Source organism: Poromitra crassiceps, assembly GCF_964638095.1.
Source record: "Poromitra crassiceps genome assembly, chromosome: 18".
Classification (NCBI taxonomy): Eukaryota; Metazoa; Chordata; class Actinopteri; order Beryciformes; family Melamphaidae; genus Poromitra; species Poromitra crassiceps.
Genome location: NC_139636.1, coordinates 9,818,190 through 9,838,629, shown reverse-complemented (window position 1 = coordinate 9,838,629; position 20,440 = coordinate 9,818,190). Strand labels below are relative to the sequence as shown.

The 20,440-nt window shown below is 43.6% G+C and overlaps 1 protein-coding gene across 1 annotated transcript in view; it reads right to left on the bottom strand.

Moving 5' to 3' along the window:
• Window positions 1–2,621: 2,621 nt before the first annotated feature.
• Window positions 2,622–20,440, bottom strand: part of LOC310792788 (DNA topoisomerase 1) — a gene marked incomplete at its 3' end in the record, with an annotated part of 32,849 nt that continues 15,030 nt past the window's right edge. The window contains exons 7-12 of the mRNA XM_083654538.1: window positions 15,470–15,538; window positions 7,308–7,422; window positions 5,984–6,111; window positions 5,395–5,495; window positions 3,864–4,013; window positions 2,622–2,724 (exon numbers count right to left, since the gene is read on the bottom strand). Coding sequence (XP_083510664.1) covers window positions 2,622–2,724; window positions 3,864–4,013; window positions 5,395–5,495; window positions 5,984–6,111; window positions 7,308–7,422; window positions 15,470–15,538 — 666 coding nt within the window. The remainder of the gene's footprint in view (window positions 2,725–3,863; window positions 4,014–5,394; window positions 5,496–5,983; window positions 6,112–7,307; window positions 7,423–15,469; window positions 15,539–20,440) is intronic.

The window sequence follows — 20,440 nt, the reverse complement described above, 5'->3', positions numbered from 1 at the left end:
TGAAGGTAAAAAACCAAATGGAAAGCTTCATTTAGATTTGGAATCTTTGCAAGATTTGGTAACACTTTATTTGAAGGGGTGTGCGTAAGACTGACATGACACTGTCATAACCATGACATGACACCTGCCATGAACATGAACTAGGTTTTATGACTGTTGTCATTAAGTGTCATTCGGTAAATTATGTCATTGTTAACGCAAAGTTGACATTGTTTGAGATGTCCTGGAGCACTCAATTCACTGGAAAGTGATTTTAATAAGGTGCAGTGCAGGTACACTGCACCTTATTAAAATCGCTTTCCAGTGAATTGAGCTCCAGGATCTTTCTTTCTTTATTATACCGTCCTGTTCTGAGAGCACCGGCCTCCCACTGCGGAGGGGCTGACGCGCAAGAGACTCCTTTACATTGTTTGAGATGTCTTCGTCATCACAACTTGACATTAACCACGACAACATAACCTGTCAATATATTCGTTATGACAACCTGACATTAACCAAGAGATAATCTGTCAATGTCTTCGTTATGACATTGACGATTATTTGGAAGTTTTTACATTTCACTTTTTTTATATATGTATTTGATTGATATGATGTTATTAAGATGTCATTAAGTGTAATTACACTGTCAAATGAGTTTATAACAGTGTCATTAATATTTTCCGTGACCTCAAGTATAGTGGTACAATTTGAACCTTTCATTAAGATGTCATTAAGTGCAATTGCACCTTCAAATGAGTTTATAATTATGTCATGAGTGGTTTCCTTGACCTCAACTACAGTGGTAAAATTTAATTCAATGTCAAGTTGTCACAACAAAGACATCTCAAACAATGTCAACTTTGCATTAACAATGACATAATTTACAGAATGGCACTTAAGTCATAAAGCCTCCATGTTCATGACAGGTGTCATGTCAGTCTTTCTTATGCACACCCCTCCAAATAAAGTGTTACCCAACCTTATACCGTAAGTCCCCCAATTCATGTTATGTCTTGACAGTGTCTAGAGGTGTGTGTGTCCGTCTCCCCTAAACCCTGAGAATATCAAAGTACATCGCAGAAGATTGGATGGACATTGATTGAAAAATAAAAATGACATGTTTTCTGTAGCGGTTATTTTGTTGAAAGTATTCTCACTACCAACCATGAATTAGGTTGTAAAACCATCCAGCATTTGTAAGCATTTCAGTCACATTTGTGGAGGTTTTCTGCAAATGTAATTTAGCTTAATGCAACTTCAATATTCCATTCTCACTGCAACATGTACGTCGTAATAGTACAGTATGTTTTTTTTCCTCCTTCTTTCCTCCCCCACAGGTTCCTAAGTAACAAGACGTGAAGTCGGTTCTATCTTCAGGAGCAGCAGACGTTTCCATTCTCATCATTATATTGATTTGGTGTGTTATTGTGTGAAATGCTTTTTTATATATTAAATATTGTGATAAACGGTTAGTTATGTAGTGACTTGAACAGTAGAATGTTATTTGTGAGAGACTAATGAGATATCCCCTTCGGGAATTTATAAATCCTCACACGCATGGGTGGAACTTAATGACTTTGTGCACCAGCGTGGTCCGGTTATTTGGCTGCCATCGCCATTTTTTATTCATTACATCCCATCAGAATTGTGGCTAGCAGGTATAGTTGTGCCCTAGCCTTGACTGAGGAGTACTAGCCACGGGCTGCCAGGCAAGTGACATTTCCATCCCTGCCTACGTGGAGAATGGTAAATGAACATTTTAAGCCTGTAGTATTTAACAGCACTCTGTGCCAAGGTGTGGGATGCATTCCAAATCTGACTGTTTTTGTTCTATTAAAGTAATTTAATACAACGTCGTTTGTCTCATGTATTAAAATGATAAACAAAACAAAAACGTAATCTGGACTACCGGTATGCTGTGAGAAGCTGGTGGGCCTGTAAAGAAAAACAAATCCCAACAACCATCTTCTGAATAAAGTGTCAACAACATCAAAAAGACACTTAATGTGGACTCCTGTATGCTCTGAGAAGCTGGTGGGCCTTAATCTGTTTTACACTGAGACTTAACTTGACATCCATTGCAAGGTACACACATTGACTTGTAAACACTTTGCAGCATAGGAAGCTTTATTCAAATTTGTAGAAACAAACTTAAAGAAAAACAAATCAACAACCATCTTCTGAATAAAGTGTCAAAAACATCAAAAAGACACTTAATGTGGACTCCTGTATGCTCTGAGAAGCTGGTGGGCCTTAATCTGTTTTACACTGAGACATAACTTGACATTAACTTGACATCCATTGCAAGGTACACACATTGACTTGTAAACACTTTGCAGCATAGGAAGCTTTATTCAAATTTGTAGAAACAAACTTAAAGAAAAACAAATCAACAACCATCTTCTGAATAAAGTGCCAAAAAACAAAGAAATGAACAGTAAACAGGAGATGTGTATCGTGTCAACGCTTATTTATTTGGCTTATTTCAAAACCCTGATTTGGAGGAGCTGCACAATCTGAACAAAGTAGAACATCAGTAAGCTAAACTGCATTTTGTAACCATGATACCAAAACCATTATATGTCTTAAAGTGGATTGTTCCATTATTGCATTGGCTGTAACTAAGGCTGAGAGGTCTGAAGTTAAAACTCAAAGTCTTCCTCGGTCATGTCGATGGCCCAGGCAAACTTGTCCCTTTGGGTTTTGTTGTAGATTTTATCCAGAGGCACCTCCATGTTCTTAGTCCTGGGAGAGCACAAAGGAGAAACGGCTTATTAGGTAAAGGTATACATTGCAAAAAAGAAGAAAATATTAAGTAATTTAACCTTGTATTGAGTCTTAAAATCTTGCTTCTTTAAAAACAAGAACAAAAAATACCTGTCCATGAGATTAGATAATTTCAGTTGTTTACAATTCAAATATATCAAATGATGATATCTTGTTAACAAGTCTCATTAGTCTTATTTAAAGAGATGTTCACTATCGAGAATTCTTGATACAGTTGAAACTGCATTGAAGAATTACCTCTCCCAACTGACAGATTGTTGCACTAGTTTGTGAAAAATAAAGATTTTAAGATTCCATAAAAGATTAAACCACTTTGGACTTTCAGTATTGTAATAATGGTCTGATAAGGGCAGATGCAGTGGTGACCAGTGATCAGTAACGGGTAATCAATGGAATAGTAGTGTGTATGAAAATCTAGTTGTGGCAGAAAACCATAAACATCTCTCTACCCCAGGGCAGGCAGTAGATGGAATGTGTTTTCTCTCACCAAGCCACGTTGATGCATCCAGCCGGTCGGGTAGCGATACAGCATACATGATATTTTGTGTGGCAATATCTTATCGCATGCAACATTAATGCAAGGATTTTATGTCAGTGTGTCTGCTTGACAATTTTTGCTGCAAGAAAAATTATTGAAGTGAGATGAGACTGGAAACTCAGATAAAACTGATGTTGACAATTAGTAATTAGCCCTGTCTATTTTTTTTTAATTACAATAATATTGTATTGTGATCATATCATATTGTGGGGACTGCCTGGTGATTCTCACCCCTACCAGGCAGTGAGTAGTATGTATGTTCTCTCCCATGCTGATGTATGCATTCAGGAACACTGCCAATTTTAAACCAGAGTTTGAAAGTCATTAATTTAGTCAGTTATTGATTTTCAGTTGTGGACCAGTGATTTGTGCATGAATTACATCACTGGTCCACACCTTAACTCAAATCAACTCTCTTAACTGTCAAACTAAATGAATGACTTAAAAACGTAACTTTTTTCTGATCTACTACTGATGTAATGAAACGAAGCTTGTTGAAAATGGGTGGAGTGTTCCTTTAAGTTTGGAGAGTGAAGCTTTGGTTTGTGTGTGGGCTCACCACGCCACACTGATGCGTGGGTCCAGGTAGTTGAGTTTGGAGGTGCCCAGGGCGATCTGCTTGTTCTCCTCTTTGTCGGTTGCCTGGACCTCCATCTTCAGCAGCATATCCTCACTGCGCGTCACTGCCGCCCTCTTACGCTCCACCAACCTGGGAGAAAACATCCACACAGGCAAGGCAACCACATCACAAGAGCTTCACCTGAAGACTGTGTGTTTGTTAGGCTGTCAGGCACAGCATGGGCTTGGGGCTGGGACTCGTTCCTAGAGGCCATTACATGAATGACGCATCGCATCGTGGTTTGAAATAAGTGGGGGGGGGGCAAAAATCCCCTTCAAAGGTCATAAAATGCATGTGAAATTAAGAATCAGGCACAACAAAGTTTTTTTTTTACATTTCACACTGTTCACATTGTTGTCAAATACATATGTATATTCACATGTGAATGCGATTATGGTCCACCAGGGGCCACTGTAGATGTGTGGGAGCCTAGGAGCAGGGGATATTCTTTCTAGTATGTTCTGGCTGGCTGTTCTGGTTCTCCAGTGTAGTGGTATTTGTGTCTGTAGCTTGTGGTTTGCTCTGCAGTGTAGTGGTATTTGTGTCTGTAGCTTGTGGTTTGCTCTGCAGTGTTGTGGTATTTGTGTCTGTAGCTTGTGGTTTGCTCTGCAGTATAGTGGTATTTGTGTCTGTAGCTTGTGGTTTTTGCTCTGCAGTGTTGTGGTATTTGTGTCTGTAGCTTGTGGTTTGCTCTGCAGTGTAGTGGTATTTGTGTCTGTAGCTTGTGGTTTTTGCTCTGCAGTGTAGTGGTATTTGTGTCTGTAGCTTGTGGTTTGCTCTGCAGTGTTGTGGTATTTGTGTCTGTATATTCTAGTTTGCTCTGCAGTGTAGTGGTATTTGTGTCTGTATATTCTAGTTTGCTCTGCAGTGTAGTGGTATTTGTGTCTGTATATTCTAGTTTGCTCTGCAGTGTAGTGGTATTTGTGTCTGTAGCTTGTGGTTTGCTCTGCAGTGTTGTGGTATTTGTGTCTGTATATTCTAGTTTGCTCTGCAGTGTTGTGGTATTTGTGTCTGTAGCTTGTGGTTTGCACTGCAGTGTAGTGGTATTTGTGTCTGTAGCTTGTGGTTTGCACTGCAGTGTTGTGGTATTTGTGTCTGTATATTCTAGTTTGCTCTGCAGTGTAGTGGTATTTGTGTCTGTAGCTTGTGGTTTGCTCTGCAGTGTTGTGGTATTTGTGTCTGTATATTCTAGTTTGCTCTGCAGTGTTGTGGTATTTGTGTCTGTAGCTTGTGGTTTGCACTGCAGTGTAGTGGTATTTGTGTCTGTAGCTTGTGGTTTGCACTGCAGTGTTGTGGTATTTGTGTCTGTATATTCTAGTTTGCTCTGCAGTGTAGTGGTATTTGTGTCTGTAGCTTGTGGTTTGCGCTACAGTGTTGTGGTATTTGTGTCTGTAGCTTGTGGTTTGCTCTGCAGTGTTGTGGTATTTGTGTCTGTAGCTTGTGGTTTGCACTGCAGTGTTGTGGTACTCACGTCTGCAGCTTGGGCTCTGAGTTGCCTTTGGCCTTGGCCTCCTTCTTGGCCTGTTTCAGTTCAGTCTTGGCCAGGGACAGCTGCTCCTTCTTGGCATCAATCTGGAAGGACACAGACATGTATTGTTGTTAGGTCTCTGCCCTTGCCTTCTTAAGTTAAGTTAAGTTAGGTCTCTGTCCTTGCCTTCTTAAGTTAAGTGAACTTAGGCCTCTGTCCTTGCCTTCTTACGTTAAGTGAACTTAGGTCTCTGTCCTTGCCTTCTTAAGTTAAGTTAAGTTAGGTCTCTGTCCTTGCCTTGCCTTCTTAAGTTAAGTGAACTTAGGTCTCTGTCCTTGCCTTCTTAAGTTAAGTTAACTTAGCTCTCTGTCCTTGCCTTCTTAAGTTATGTCTCTGTCCTTGCCTTCTTAAGTTAAGTTAACTTAGGTCTCTGTCCTTGCCTTCTTCCACAAAACAATTAAGGGGACAACATGGTAGCTGGAAATAGCACTGTCCCTGTTTATGTATTGCAAGAATGACTTTAATCACATGAATGACTGTCCAAGGAATAAAGAGAAAGACCAGATTCCCCATTGCAAAAGCTCCCTCTTACCTTGGCCTGCAGGTTAGCCATGGACTGGTCAAATGTCTTTGGCGGCGCCCGCTGGTGGTTACACAGAATTGCAACCGCCCTGTTGGCTCTGTTGTAGGAAAGCACCTTCTCTGCCGGGTTGTCAGACTCTGTGTGTGTGTGTGTGTGTGTGTGTGTGTGTGTGTGTGTGTGTGTGGGGGGGGGGGGGGGGGGGGGGGGGGTGACAGGAGAGTCATTTTTAATTAAACAGTACTATCCCACCGAGAAATGAAGATCCCAGTTACAAGGATGTACAGAAAGTTCAAAGATTAAAAACATTAATTAATTAATTTGCTGTCCTTCCTCTTTAAATACTCTAGCCATCATCTGTTCAAACACATCTCATTATACACACACACACACACACACACACACACACACACACACACAAACACACAATAATTACAGGTTGCTGGTATAACCCCATGCTGGCAACAGATTGGCTCTCAATGGAAATCCAGAGATGAGAAGAGGGAGTGACACCTCTATCTGGGAGGTAGAAACGGTGGCAGAAGCAGCCCACAGGACACTGACAGGAGTGAGGCAGAGAACCGCTGTAGCTAGTAGACACTGTTACAGTCTCGTGTTGTCATGGCTGGAAAAGCCGACTGAAATCGAATCAAGCAAGCTAAACATGAAAAAGGTCCAAATATGAGAGGAAAGTGTGACAACTTTATCAGGGGACACCAATGATAAGAGCCAGACAGATAAAAGCCTGCAGTGTTACACGCTGCTGGTGCATGTCATCCAACAGCAGAGAAACATGAAAGCCTCAAAAAAGCCAAAATATTCTATATACATGGAAAAAATGTGTGTATGGTTTGTGTACGAGCATAGTGTTTGTTCCGTTTAGGGCTGGGTGAAAAATAAAAAAAAATAAAAGGGAAAAAAACTTTTATTTAAACGATATTCATTTGAAGGAATGGATATCGATTCCTAAATCCCCAATATCGATCTTTTAATATAATGCCTTTTCCTGTGGATGCTTATAGCTTTCACCACTCCTGGGGTTTGGTTCTTAGTGCAACAAGATCTCATATGCTCATAATATTTGTATTTTAATAATGCACCAGGTTAGAGGGTTCCTTGTACAGTTTACAGCATTAGTTCTTTGAGAATCTCTTTCATATCCGAGCAAAATTGGTATTGTAACTGAAATATCGGAAATCGAATCGGGACCTTGTGTATAGGAATGGTATCGAATCGGGAAATCAGTGGCGATATCCAGCCTTAGTTGTGTGTGCCTGTAATGCAGGTATCTGTGTGTGTGTGTGCGTGTGCGTGCATCTCTGTGTGTGTGACCTACTGTTTGAGAGCTCCTTCAGCTGCTGCTGCAGGGTGATGGAGGCGTTGAATGTCCTGAAGACCTTCGCTGACAGACCTGTCATCAGGGAGCTCAGATGCTTGTTCATCATGCTTGTCTGCATTGGGGGGAAGAAGGAGGGAGGAAAGTTAAGTTATCCTTTATTCCTTTATTTATCCCCTTGGGGAAATTAATCCTCTGCATTTGACCCATCATCTACTAGGAACCTTCCTAGAACTAGGAGCAGTGGGGCAGCCACTGTGCAGCGCCAGGGGACCAACTCCAGTTCTTTTGCCAGTACCTTGGTCAGGGGCACTGACAGGAGTATTAACCCTAACATACATGTCTTTCTTTGATGGTGGGAGGAAACTGGAGCACCCGGAGAAAACCCACACGGACACGGGGAGAACATGCAAACTCCACACAGAAAGGACCTGGGACGGACCGGGGTTCGAACCCGGGACCTTCTTGCTGTGAGGCAACAGTGTTAACCACTGAGCCACCGTGCCGTGCCGAAAGAAAGACAAAGAAAGACAGCACCTCAAACAGAGCAGCTACACAGTATTGGTTGTCTGCACAGAGCCAATGTCTGGCCAAATAAATAAATAAACACCACCACTGGGTGGCACTGTCGCACCATGCCAATGTAGCATTTAAACCCCAAGCCACCTGTAATATATACCGAAACAAATAAAACACCTAAAGTCAGATCTCTGTCTTCATTATCATCATCTATTAGAGCTCCCAGCTCTAATGGGTCAAAATGATCACAGTATTATTTCCCCTCTGGCTGTTCTTTAGGTGTCAGTACAACAGTATTATCTCCCCTCTGGCTGTTCTTTAGGTGTCAGTACAACAGTATTATCTCCCCTCTGGCTGTTCTTTAGGTGTCAGTACAACAGTATTATCTCCCCTCTGGCTGTTCTTTAGGTGTCAGTACAACAGTATTATCTCCCCTCTGGCTGTTCTTTAGGTGTCAGTACAACAGTATTATCTCCCCTCTGGCTGTTCTTTAGGTGTCAGTACAACAGTATTATTTCCCCTCTGGCTGTTCTTTAGGTGTCAGTACAACAGTATTATTTCCCCTCTGGCTGTTCTTTAGGTGTTAGTACAACAGTATTATTTCCCCTCTGGCTGTTCTTTAGGTGTCAGTACAACAGTATTATTTCCCCTCTGGCTGTTCTTTAGGTGTTAGTACAACAGTATTATTTCCCCTCTGGCTGTTCTTTAGGTGTTAGTACAACAGTATTATTTCCCCTCTGGCTGTTCTTTAGGTGTTAGTACAACAGTATTATTTCCCCTCTGGCTGTTCTTTAGGTGTTAGTACAACAGTATTATCTCCTCTCTGGCTGTTCTTTAGGTGTTAGTACAACAGTATTATCTCCTCTCTGGCTGTTCTTTAGGTGTCAGTACAACAGTATTATCTCCTCTCTGGCTGTTCTTTAGGTGTTAGTACAACAGTATTATCTCCTCTCTGGCTGTTCTTTAGGTGTCAGTACAACAGTATTATCTCCTCTCTGGCTGTTCTTTAGGTGTCAGTATAACAGTATTATTTCCCCTCTGGCTGTTCTTTAGGTGTTAGTACAACAGTATTATCTCCTCTCTGGCTGTTCTTTAGGTGTCAGTATAACAGTATTATCTCCTCTCTGGCTGTTCTTTAGGTGTCAGTACAACAGTATTATCTCCTCTCTGGCTGTTCTTTAGGTGTCAGTATAACAGTATTATCTCCTCTCTGGCTGTTCTTTAGGTGTCAGTATAACAGTATTATCTCCTCTCTGGCTGTTCTTTAGGTGTTAGTACAACAGTATTATCTCCTCTCTGGCTGTTCTTTAGGTGTCAGTACAACAGTATTATCTCCTCTCTGGCTGTTCTTTAGGTGTTAGTACAACAGTATTATCTCCTCTCTGGCTGTTCTTTAGGTGTCAGTATAACAGTATTATCTCCTCTCTGGCTGTTCTTTAGGTGTCAGTACAACAGTATTATCTCCTCTCTGGCTGTTCTTTAGGTGTTAGTACAACAGTATTATCTCCCCTCTGGCTGTTCTTTAGGTGTCAGTATAACAGTATTATTTCCCCTCTGGCTGTTCTTTAGGTGTCAGTACAACAGTATTATCTCCTCTCTGGCTGTTCTTTAGGTGTCAGTACAACAGTATTATCTCCTCTCTGGCTGTTCTTTAGGTGTCAGTATAACAGTATTATCTCCCCTCTGGCTGTTCTTTAGGTGTCAGTACAACAGTATTATTTCCACTCTGGCTGTTCTTTAGGTGTCAGTACAACAGTATTATCTCCCCTCTGGCTGTTCTTTAGGTGTCAGTACAACAGTATTATCTCCTCTCTGGCTGTTCTTTAGGTGTCAGTATAACAGTATTATCTCCCCTCTGGCTGTTCTTTAGGTGTCAGTACAACAGTATTATCTCCCCTCTGGCTGTTCTTTAGGTGTCAGTACAACAGTATTATCTCCTCTCTGGCTGTTCTTTAGGTGTCAGTACAACAGTATTATTTCCACTCTGGCTGTTCTTTAGGTGTCAGTATAACAGTATTATCTCCCCTCTGGCTGTTCTTTAGGTGTCAGTACAACAGTATTATTTCCACTCTGGCTGTTCTTTAGGTGTCAGTATAACAGTATTATCTCCCCTCTGGCTGTTCTTTAGGTGTCAGTACAACAGTATTATTTCCCCTCTGGCTGTTCTTTAGGTGTCAGTACAACAGTATTATTTCCCCTCTGGTTGTTCTTTAGGTGTCAGTACAACAGTATTATTTCCCCTCTGGCTGTTCTTTAGGTGTCAGTACAACAGTATTATCTCCCCTCTGGCTGTTCTTTAGGTGTCAGTACAACAGTATTATTTCCCCTCTGGCTGTTCTTTAGGTGTCAGTACAACAGTATTATCTCCCCTCTGGCTGTTCTTTAGGTGTCAGTACAACAGTATTATCTCCCCTCTGGCTGTTCTTTAGGTGTCAGTACAACAGTATTATCTCCCCTCTGGCTGTTCTTTAGGTGTCAGTACAACAGTATTATCTCCCCTCTGGCTGTTCTTTAGGTGTCAGTACAACAGTATTATCTCCTCTCTGGCTGTTCTTTAGGTGTTAGTACAACAGTATTATTTCCACTCTGGCTGTTCTTTAGGTGTCAGTACAACAGTATTATTTCCCCTCTGGCTGTTCTTTAGGTGTTAGTACAACAGTATTATCTCCCCTCTGGCTGTTCTTTAGGTGTCAGTACAACAGTATTATTTCCCCTCTGGCTGTTCTTTAGGTGTCAGTACAACAGCATTATCTCCCCTCTGGCTGTTCTTTAGGTGTCAGTACAACAGTATTATTTCCCCTCTGGCTGTTCTTTAGGTGTCAGTACAACAGTATTATTTCCCCTCTGGCTGTTCTTTAGGTGTCAGTACAACAGTATTATCTCCCCTCTGGCTGTTCTTTAGGTGTCAGTACAACAGTATTATTTCCCCTCTGGCTGTTCTTTAGGTGTTAGTAGAAGTGAAGAGTCATCAGGCAGGAGGTAGACAGCAGTTAGCTCCTGCGGAACAGGAGGCGGCAGCTTCTACAGAACAACTACCAGATCAGACAGGGTTATAAATGGAAGGAGATAGGGTGGTGGCAAAGGAAATCCACATGAGCTTGCCGGCAGCCTTCCACCTCCGGCAAATCAAGTAATAGCCTAACGGTGATAATTGTGATGAAAATTACAATAATGACGTGGTTGGTTTAATCAGAGGAGGGGCAGGACATGGTCTGTCCAGGGCCCCAGACGGGTGTGTGTGTGCATCTCAGATTTTGTATCTTTTGTGTCTGTGTGACTTTGTGTATTCCTATCTTCTGCACATGTGTGTGTGTGTGTGTGTGTGCCCTCTCACTGCAGGAGCCCATTAGAACTAAGTAAGGTGAGGGAGGGTGCCGTGTGTTTGAGTGCATCAGGCACACAGACACGCGCTCACCGTCTCTGCCCTGTCTGCCGTGCTAACGAGCTAGCCTGCTCTGCCCCCGCAACGCTAATGAAGGTGTCTGCCAGTCTGAGGGGCAAATGTGATAGGTCTTACCCCTCCTCATCTCCCTTGGAGTGTGTGTGTGTGTGTGTGCGTGTGTGTGCGTGTGTGTGTGTGTGTGTGTGTGTGTGTGTGCGTGCGTGTGTGTGTGCGCGTGCGTGTGTGTGCCATCGGTGTCATCTCTCACAGCATTAAACAGGTCATTACCGCGTCTCTAATTTTGTATCTCTAGTAAAGGATGCTATCTACTGGATGTCCTCATTACTGCAAGGGTTAGCCCATTTGTGCTGATGGCAACTGATGTCAGTGAAACATGTTTGACTGTTGTCATTATGAACAGTAGCTACGGTGACCCGCCTCCTGCTTTCAGTGGGTCCAATTTGTGAGTTCTCTACAAGATACAAGATGTTTGTCATTCGTCACTCGATGTACAAGTACACACGTGTGACATTCTTCAGCTGTGTTGTGTTCCGTTACAAATCGTTACCATCATCATCATCATCGCCTCATCATCATCATCATCATCTGATCTACATCGATCTCCTGTAAAAACATCACTTCCACCAAACCGTGGAACAAGAAGAGTGGAGGGAAAATAATCAAATGTGCCAAAAGACAGCAGCTCCTCGGGACTATCTGTTTGATTTAAAGATGCATTTGAAGATGTCGCTAGAGTAATATCCCACAAAGGTTATCTTTCACTTGAAATTGCAAACGGTGTGTGTTTAGTTCTGACTCACAAGAAAATAAATATCTCTACCGTTACTTTCATTCTAGCTCATTGTTCGGTTAGTCTGTTTGACGTGCATTATATTGCGATTCATTTCCTTTTCTCAACTGCAAATGATGTCCCCAATGGATTTTCTTTTGTCAACATCTGTTTTCTCTAATATGATAAAGTTTCCAGTCTGTTCATCTCCACTTCAATCGTTTTTTATTGCCGCAAAATGGGATTGTCCAGCAGACAGACTGACCAACGCTGTCATAAATGTTGCATGATGGACTGGACAATGTATACAATACAATATTGAGATACTTGGCTTTGTCTATCGATATAATATTGCCACACAAAATATTGCGATTCTATGCTGGACGTTTTGTTCTGATGTACAGATTTGTAAAAACAGATTTCCTCTACATAGGACAATAAAGTATGAATCTGAATCTGTAACGCCCCACCCCTACTAGAGACAGTGGGTGCACCTAATAAAGTGAGTGCGTGAGAGTGTGCACGTGCACATACACTCATGTGAGCTATATTAGGAATAACAAGGATCTCCAGGCAGGCGTCAGGAAAGCCGTCAGCGGAACACAGCTGGGCAGACTGCCACTTAGCAAGACTCCTTCACCCACTCCCATCTCCCTTTACTCGTATACCTATTCACGCCCGACGCCCTCTTCTCCGCTTCAGCCTCTCATCAAACTCTCCCACCTCCTCCGCTCCCAAACACACCTGCTGTGGCTGCCAGGCCAGCACACTCCTCCACCGTTCCACCCTCAATCTCCCATCCTTCTCCCCATTCCCACGTCTCCCTCGCTTTCCTTTTCCCTTCATAACAACCCCCCCCCCCTACTATCTCCTGCCCTCATCCAGCATCCACCTTCTCCATCTAACCTCCCCCCTCAACCTCAAGCAGCTGTCACACGTGCCTCTCCTCTGCCCTCCCTTCTCTCTCTCAGTGGCCTGGCCTTTCCAGGTGTCAATCAGGCCTGCCCACAGCAGCCATTACCATTCCACCTCCAACACACCCTGACATTTCCTGGTGCAGTGCAGGGCAGAGAGCAGACAAGAGGCACCGCACTCCCTCAGCTTCAGCACCGTCTCAGCCTGTCGGGACCTGCCCTGCCCTGCCCTGGCACCTCCTCTTTGCCCACCCATCACCCTCACCCATCTCTCACTAAGCCTACTCCACCCATCACCCTCACCCATCTCTCACGCTCCCTGTCTGTCATTAGCCCTACTCCTCTGATCTGGCCATTAGCCATGCTATACATTCCCATCTGCAACCCTGATCAGTGATAACAAGCTTGGCATTTCTCCCCAATCTGAGCACTTAACCCTGGGTCAATGGGCCAGCAGATACAGATACTCACTCATAATATATGTTGTAGAGTTAGGTTAGGTTAAGTTTATTTGATATGGACATCACAGAGCATTGGAGATGTAACATACATGTATGCACAGTAACCAGATACACAGTGTTGAGTGTTATAGCGGAACGCTAATTTTCAACACCTGTCCACAGGCGACTCCTACACCAAAAGTTGAACACAACCCAATAGGACATACCCAAAAAGAAGCACAATAAAAAATAAAAAAAAACACAAGAGTAAAGCTATACATACAAATGTATTGACTAGAAAGTCACTACAGTTCTCCCAAAACAAGACGTCGTAAATGTAAATTTGTTTCCTCAACGAGGATGACCGGTTAGCCTGGGTCTAGTTCCCAAACGGACAGATAAGGCTTTTGATCTCGTTGGGTAAAGAGTGTGAATGAACCCTGGCAAGCCCCACTTAGCCCTGCAGAGGGCAGTCTATTGGCTCAATTCCACCACATTTAACAGCCCTGCACAGCTCGTCCCCACTCGGCTCTAATCGTTTCGGCTCGATGGACGTTTTGCTTCCACCGCGGATCATCTGCCCCCACCCACCCCCGCCCCGCATATCTGTCCTTCGCTTATAGCCGAAGTAGACATAACGTTACAATTAAATCCATCCACAGAACTTTTAAACTGTTTATGAAATACTGGTGCCTCTAAATGACCTACAGTGGACATGGGCGAATGTGACAATCGGCCAGGAAAATGGATATCACTTTGTAGTTAGTCAAACTCAGGCATGCGCTGCGCTGCGCGCGGACAGAAGAGGCGCAACAGAGTGAAGCCTGCCCTGTACCCCGCGGCCTCTCAGGCAAGACCGCGGCTTCACCAAACACCCGCTGCGGCCTAGCGGAGCGCTGCAGCTCAACTAACTACAGGAGCTTGCTGAGCAGCAGACTTTTTTCACTCTGAAAACAATTGAAACCACCGCCACGACTTTATTTCACAAAGGCGAAGGCAGCAACACAAAGACTGATGTAAATAACATAACAGAAGAGAATGTAAGCCCACTAAACTGGTATGCAGCGCATTGACAGTCAGTAGATAGAGTAAACACGATTCTGCCTGGCCAATCAGTCGTCTACAATGTTTTCACGTCACCGTATGAACCCGGGTTGACAGAATAGAACCCCGACGAGGCAGGTACGAAAAGTAGCACGACTCGACTCCAATACAACCCGGGCTGGGACAGTTTAAACCGGTGGGATGAGACAATTTATCGAGTCGAGCGGAGCGGGATCGCGCTACTACCTGCGGTGGAAATGAGCCATATGGTGGACTGGAGCTGCACCCGTGCTGGCCTTGCTGCCTGAAGCTAGAGGAAGAGGTTGAGAGGACACTAGACTGTTATGTACGGTCATCCATCCATCCATCCATCCATCCAGCTCACCTGCTCCCAGTTTCATGTTTATCTGCCTGAGTCCATCCCCTTCCTCCTTTGAACTTCCTGTCTCCTCTCATGGGCCCTGCTCTCCATTTCCTCACTTTAGCCCTTTCATCCTGCCCCACCAAGAGCTCATCCTGCCCCACCAAGAGCTCATCCTCACTTTAGCCCTTTCATCCTGCCCCACCAAGAGCTCAACCTCACTTTAGCCCTTTCATCCTGGCCCACCAAGAGCTCAACCTCACTTTAGCCCTTTCATCCTGCCCCACCAAGAGCTCAACCTCACTTTAGCCCTTTCATCCTGCCCCACCAAGAGCTCAACCTCACTTTAGCCCTTTCATCCTGCCCCACCAAGAGCTCATCCTCATCCAATCTCTTCCTCACAATGTCGTGAGTCTCAGTCAAGCTCTGTCGTCTTCTTTACCAGTCTGCAAATATCACCAAGAGAAGATGGTGGTTCTTGCTCTTCTAGCACAACTGTCAAACACTTCGGGAACCCCATCACAATTTTACACCTGACAAATGAATCATTGTTAGCATAAGACATATTTCCTGGGGGGGGGGGGGATGGTTGTCTAATTTCTTTCAGAGAAAAGCTAACTGCTAAACCAAGCGTTTGTGGTGGCTGCAATCACAGAAAACCGGTAAAATACCAAAGGCAAGAAATGTGAAAGCGGTTGAGTGAGACACTCACGTTAAGGCGGTCAAACAGCTCGTCCCCAGGTTGCTTGTTCTCCAGGAAGAGTTTAAGATTCTTGAAAACCTGAGAAGAGGTGAACAACAGACACATGTTATCAAAGGATCTCTACTGTATCGGTCTACTAGCTTGTGGCCAATGCTTGTCGGCCCGGCCTAGTGTCAAACATGTTGCTCACTAACTAACCAGCTTTTGAAGTGGGTCTTGCGGATTTTTATGTTGATGGCAGGCAAATACACTCAAACCCTTAAGCTCTGCTGCAGTTCATGTGCTGAATATGAGAAACATTGAGCGCATAAGGAAATCATGACCCACTTGTTGGCGCTGTAAAAAACCTTGCCAAGCGTCCTGGCCATTTGGGAGTGGGGACATCTTTTACATCCTAATGAGGGCTCGCTCCCTCAAAAAGTCCTTTATACTTTATTCATATGTTGAGTTGGGGAGCATTTTATTTCACAGTGTTTTATTCAGCTTTGATGAAGGCAGGCTCGCTCAGGCAGATGCTACCGTGTCATGAACCCCAATGTGTGGTCAGTCAGTCAGTAGCCTGGTTGTTGCTAAGTTGGGGACTTTGGGCGCAAAACATCCATAATTAACACGTTCATTGCCAACGACGTGTAAACACGTTTTCAGAATCCAGCTGTTGACTGCCAGCGACGTGTTAACACGTCGTTGGCATCGATTTTTTTTTTTTGACGGTGGGTTGTGCATCTAACCCTTTTACATCTCTTATATAATTATTGGAGCCACCGAACGTTTACAACCCATTCCACCGACCCACTAAGTGGCAACAGTGCTCTCCTGACTAGAGGAAGGCAAGCATTTTTTTAACTTGTCACGCCATTCTCACCCCAGCCATTCTCATGAAAATGGATGGGGGAAAACGCTTTCGTTTTCGCGCTGATTGCTGGCGATGCGGGATTGCAAATTTACATAATAGATTACAGGTGGAACACACTTTGAAACACGCAGCATAAATATGACCAGAATCGCAAAAGCTTCTCTCAACCAAAACTCCAAGAAGCGAGCGAGTCCATCCCGACTTCCTCAAACAGCGGCCGTGCAGACAGGCACAGGACAGCAGCAAAGCACTGAGACTGGTGACAAGCTTGTGACGGCCGCTGCAGCCAAGAAGAACGCCCACGGAGGGAGGAGTTGAAGCAACTCTCCCTCTCGCTCTCTCCCTCTCTCTCTCTCTCTCTCTCGCTCTCTCTCTCTCCCTCCCTCCCTCTCTCTCTCTCTCTCTCTCTCTCCCCCTCTCACTAGGATTAAACCTAGTGCGTCTCCCTCCCGAGAGGGAGGGAGAGAGAGAGAGAGGGAGGGAGAGCAAGAGGGAGGGAGGGAGAGAGAGAGAGAGAGAGAGAGAGAGAGGGAGAGCGAGAGGGAGGGAGAGAGAGAGAGAGAGCGAGAGGGGGAGGGAGAGAGAGAGAGAGAGAGCCAAAAATGAATGGTTAAAGTGACTGTTCTATCGAATTTCACAAAAAGCCGTTTATCTCTGAATATTTTTTCTGACGCTAAAACCATGCTGTATTCAACTGCTAATGCTTACATAACTACTAACTCTACAAACTAACTCTTTTAGACAGAGAAAGCACACATTCTATTAGTTCTTTTGAGATATTGTGTGTTCACAAAATCTTAGCAGAAAAGAATCCTCGGGTCTTGAAAGATGAGCCAGAATCCTCAAAAAACCCCTCTGGCAGAAGCTAACTACAGTAAAAAAAAAAGTCTGGCAGTGAATGTGTTAAGAGTGTTGATAAATTGGTAAGTAGTGGCAGTAGTATGATACGGGCTAGCTAGCAAGACAGAGCTAAAATGCCACCTATGCACAGCAGCACACCTTAGAAATGGCACTGTGGTGTGGTACTTCACTTCACTCAAACTAGATTTGAGTGAAGTACATTGGTTTTTACAAGTACATTGCTTTCCCCTAAATTGGTGTCCTTTGTTAATGTCCTCTCCTATTGAGTGGTGATAGGATTCGTCTTGTATTTATTCTGTGAGGCATCAAATCTGTATTTTTGGACACAGTGTGTGTTGCTCTACCTTCTTGATGACGGGGACCTTGTTGTAGTAGCGAATGGAGGGTGAAAAAACAGCACAATTATATTTGACATTTCCAGCAACTCCTTGGGCTCCACTGCCGCTCCCTTCTGCAAATAATCTAGGTAAACTATGTGAAACAGAGACTCCAATTAACAGCAACAGACAGAAGACACACACAGACATGTGGCAATTTCGCCTCAGCAAATTAATAATTCAAAATCAACGAGCGAGGGCTTTGCTTTTGGAATGAAAATGTCAATCGGTATCGACTCTCTGAAAGTCCCAGAGAAGTCAAGTATGCATGTGGGGCATCTTGGTGGCACAGCAGCAATGCCATAATCAATACAAAAACCTACAGATATGTTAGAATATATAATTAAGCAATATATCACGAGAGCAAGTGTGTTGTGGTGAATATATCCCCCTGATCAGTTGTTATCCCACGAGGCCGCAGGCCGAGTGGGATAACAACTGAGCAGGGGGATATATTCCACAACACACGCTGCTCGAGTGCTATATTGCTTTTATAAAAGGGTTCCAAGTATAATAATATAATAATAATAACACTATAAGTCCGACTGGCATGGTATTCTGAGAGTCAGTTGAAACACTACTGTAAGGCGGGACCTCTAGCAAGAAGATAGACGTGCGGGTGATTTGATTGGATCGTTCTGGAGACTGAAGTCGACATTGGCCAATCCTGGCGCTTGGCTGAGAGCTTTCTGGAAACCCAGGCAGCTCGAGCGCAGCGTTGCATTCTCAGGGCTTGCCCGACACCAACTAACGTTACGGGGTTAAATGCGGGGTTAAATGCGGAGTTAACAGCCTTTCTTTTGCAAAGAAGACATTAGCCCGCATCTATTCTTGTACAAAACATCATTTTCTGCGAAGTATTAGTAAAGTTATAAGCGAAGATCGATTCACAAGGATCTGACAGCTGTCTCCGCCATTTTTTTTTCTACGTTGTCATTTGAGGTAAGCCTTATTATTACTCTCTTAGTAAGAGAGTTGCCATGGCAACCAATAACCCATGGCCATGGGTTATTGAACTCGGTTACTGGAATTATACAATGGCTGTGAACCAATCAGATTGCTTGATTTGAGAGAGCCATTTTATAACAAGTATTAGATTGCATGAAGGATTCCTGCACTCAACCTCTGAGTGGGAAGCAAAGGTGAGTGTCAATAAATAGACAATCACGTAACCTGCCAGTGAGCAGACATCTTGTCCTTCCAGTGAACAGACATCTTGTCCTTCCAGTGAGCCGACATCTTGTCCTTCCAGTGAGCAGACATCTTGTCCTTCTAGTGAGCAGACATCTTGTCCTTCCAGTGAGCAGACATCTTGTCCTTCCAGTGAGCCGACATCTTGTCCTTCCAGTGAGCAGACATCTTGTCCTTCTAGTGAGCAGACATCTTGTCCTTCCAGTGAGCAGACATCTTGTCCTTCCAGTGAGCAGACATCTTGTCCTTCCAGTGAGCAGACATCTTGCACTGCGCTCCATCTCACTCTCCTGAGTTTAGAAATGGAAATTCCTCCCTTCCGTTTCGGTTACATTTGATTGCAAATGACATTTAGCAGCGATTTAGCAGGGAACTATGGGAGCTAAAATATGCAAAGGCCTAATTAATTTGAGCTAATGTGTTGCTTTTGAATACACTCATTTGAATATATGAAACCTTCTGCCAAGAAACAAAACACTGGCTGTCAGGTGCTAACATTTATATTTCTGGAAAGAGAAATTTATTTTCAGAAAGAGAAGCTAGCATGGGCTGACTGACACCAGAGGAGTTGAGAGTTGAACATGCCTAGGTATGCATGTTTGCGTGCATGCATACATGCATACATGCACAAACACAGACACACACGCACAGCAGCTCTTTGACAGATTGGAGAAAACAGAAAAAGAACATTTCTGACAGATTTGAACATTTCTGGTGGGCTGAGAATCACCCCATGTGCACCATCAACTACTGTACCCCCTCCCTCTATGACTGAGGTTACTTCTAATACCGGGGAAAGATAGCCTCAGCCAGGAAGGATGACATCACTGATGACATCATCCTGATTACCTAATAATTAAAAAATCCGTCTCCGTCAGGTCACCCGCACGGGTGCTCTTTACACTGCCTGAAAGTTTCAGCCCGATCGCATGTAAAACGGCACAGCTGTGGCCGGCCAAAGTTCTGCTCACTCACACGGACACTTCTCAAATTATAATCAGATAATATGTGGATTTTATGCATTTTAAGAAAAGATATCAAAAATAAAAAATATACCAAACCTTGGGAGTCCAATCTACAACTAGGAGTGTCAAAAATAATCGATTATAAGATGCATCGCGATGCGGACGTGCACGATTCTGCATCGATTAACAAATATCAAAAATCGATTATTAAAAAAATAAAAATAAAAATAAAAATATAATCAAATAAAATAGAATGTAAGTACCGGTACATGCAGTCGTTTATTTTAACACATTGACTGCCAGCCGTTTTTTTTTGCTGTAGCTAGCTTCTGCCAAGCCGTTTTTTGAGGATTCTGGCTCATTTTACAAGAGCCGAGGATTCGTTTCAGCTTGGACTTTGTGAACATACAATATCTCAAAAGTACTAATAGAATGTGTACTTTCTCTGTCTAAAAGAGTTAGTTTGTAGAGTTAGTAGTTATGTAAGCATTAGCAGTTGAATACAGCATGGTTTTAGCGTCAGAAAAAATATTCAGAGATAAACGGCTTTTTGTGAAATTGGATAGAACAGTCACTTTAACCATTCATTTTTGGCTCTCTCTCTCTCTCTCTCCCTCCCCCTCTCGCTCTCTCTCTCTCTCCCTCCCTCTCGCTCTCCCTCCCTCTCTCTCTCTCTCTCTCTCTCTCTCTCCCTCCCTCTCGCTCTCCCTCCCTCTCTCTCTCTCTCCCTCCC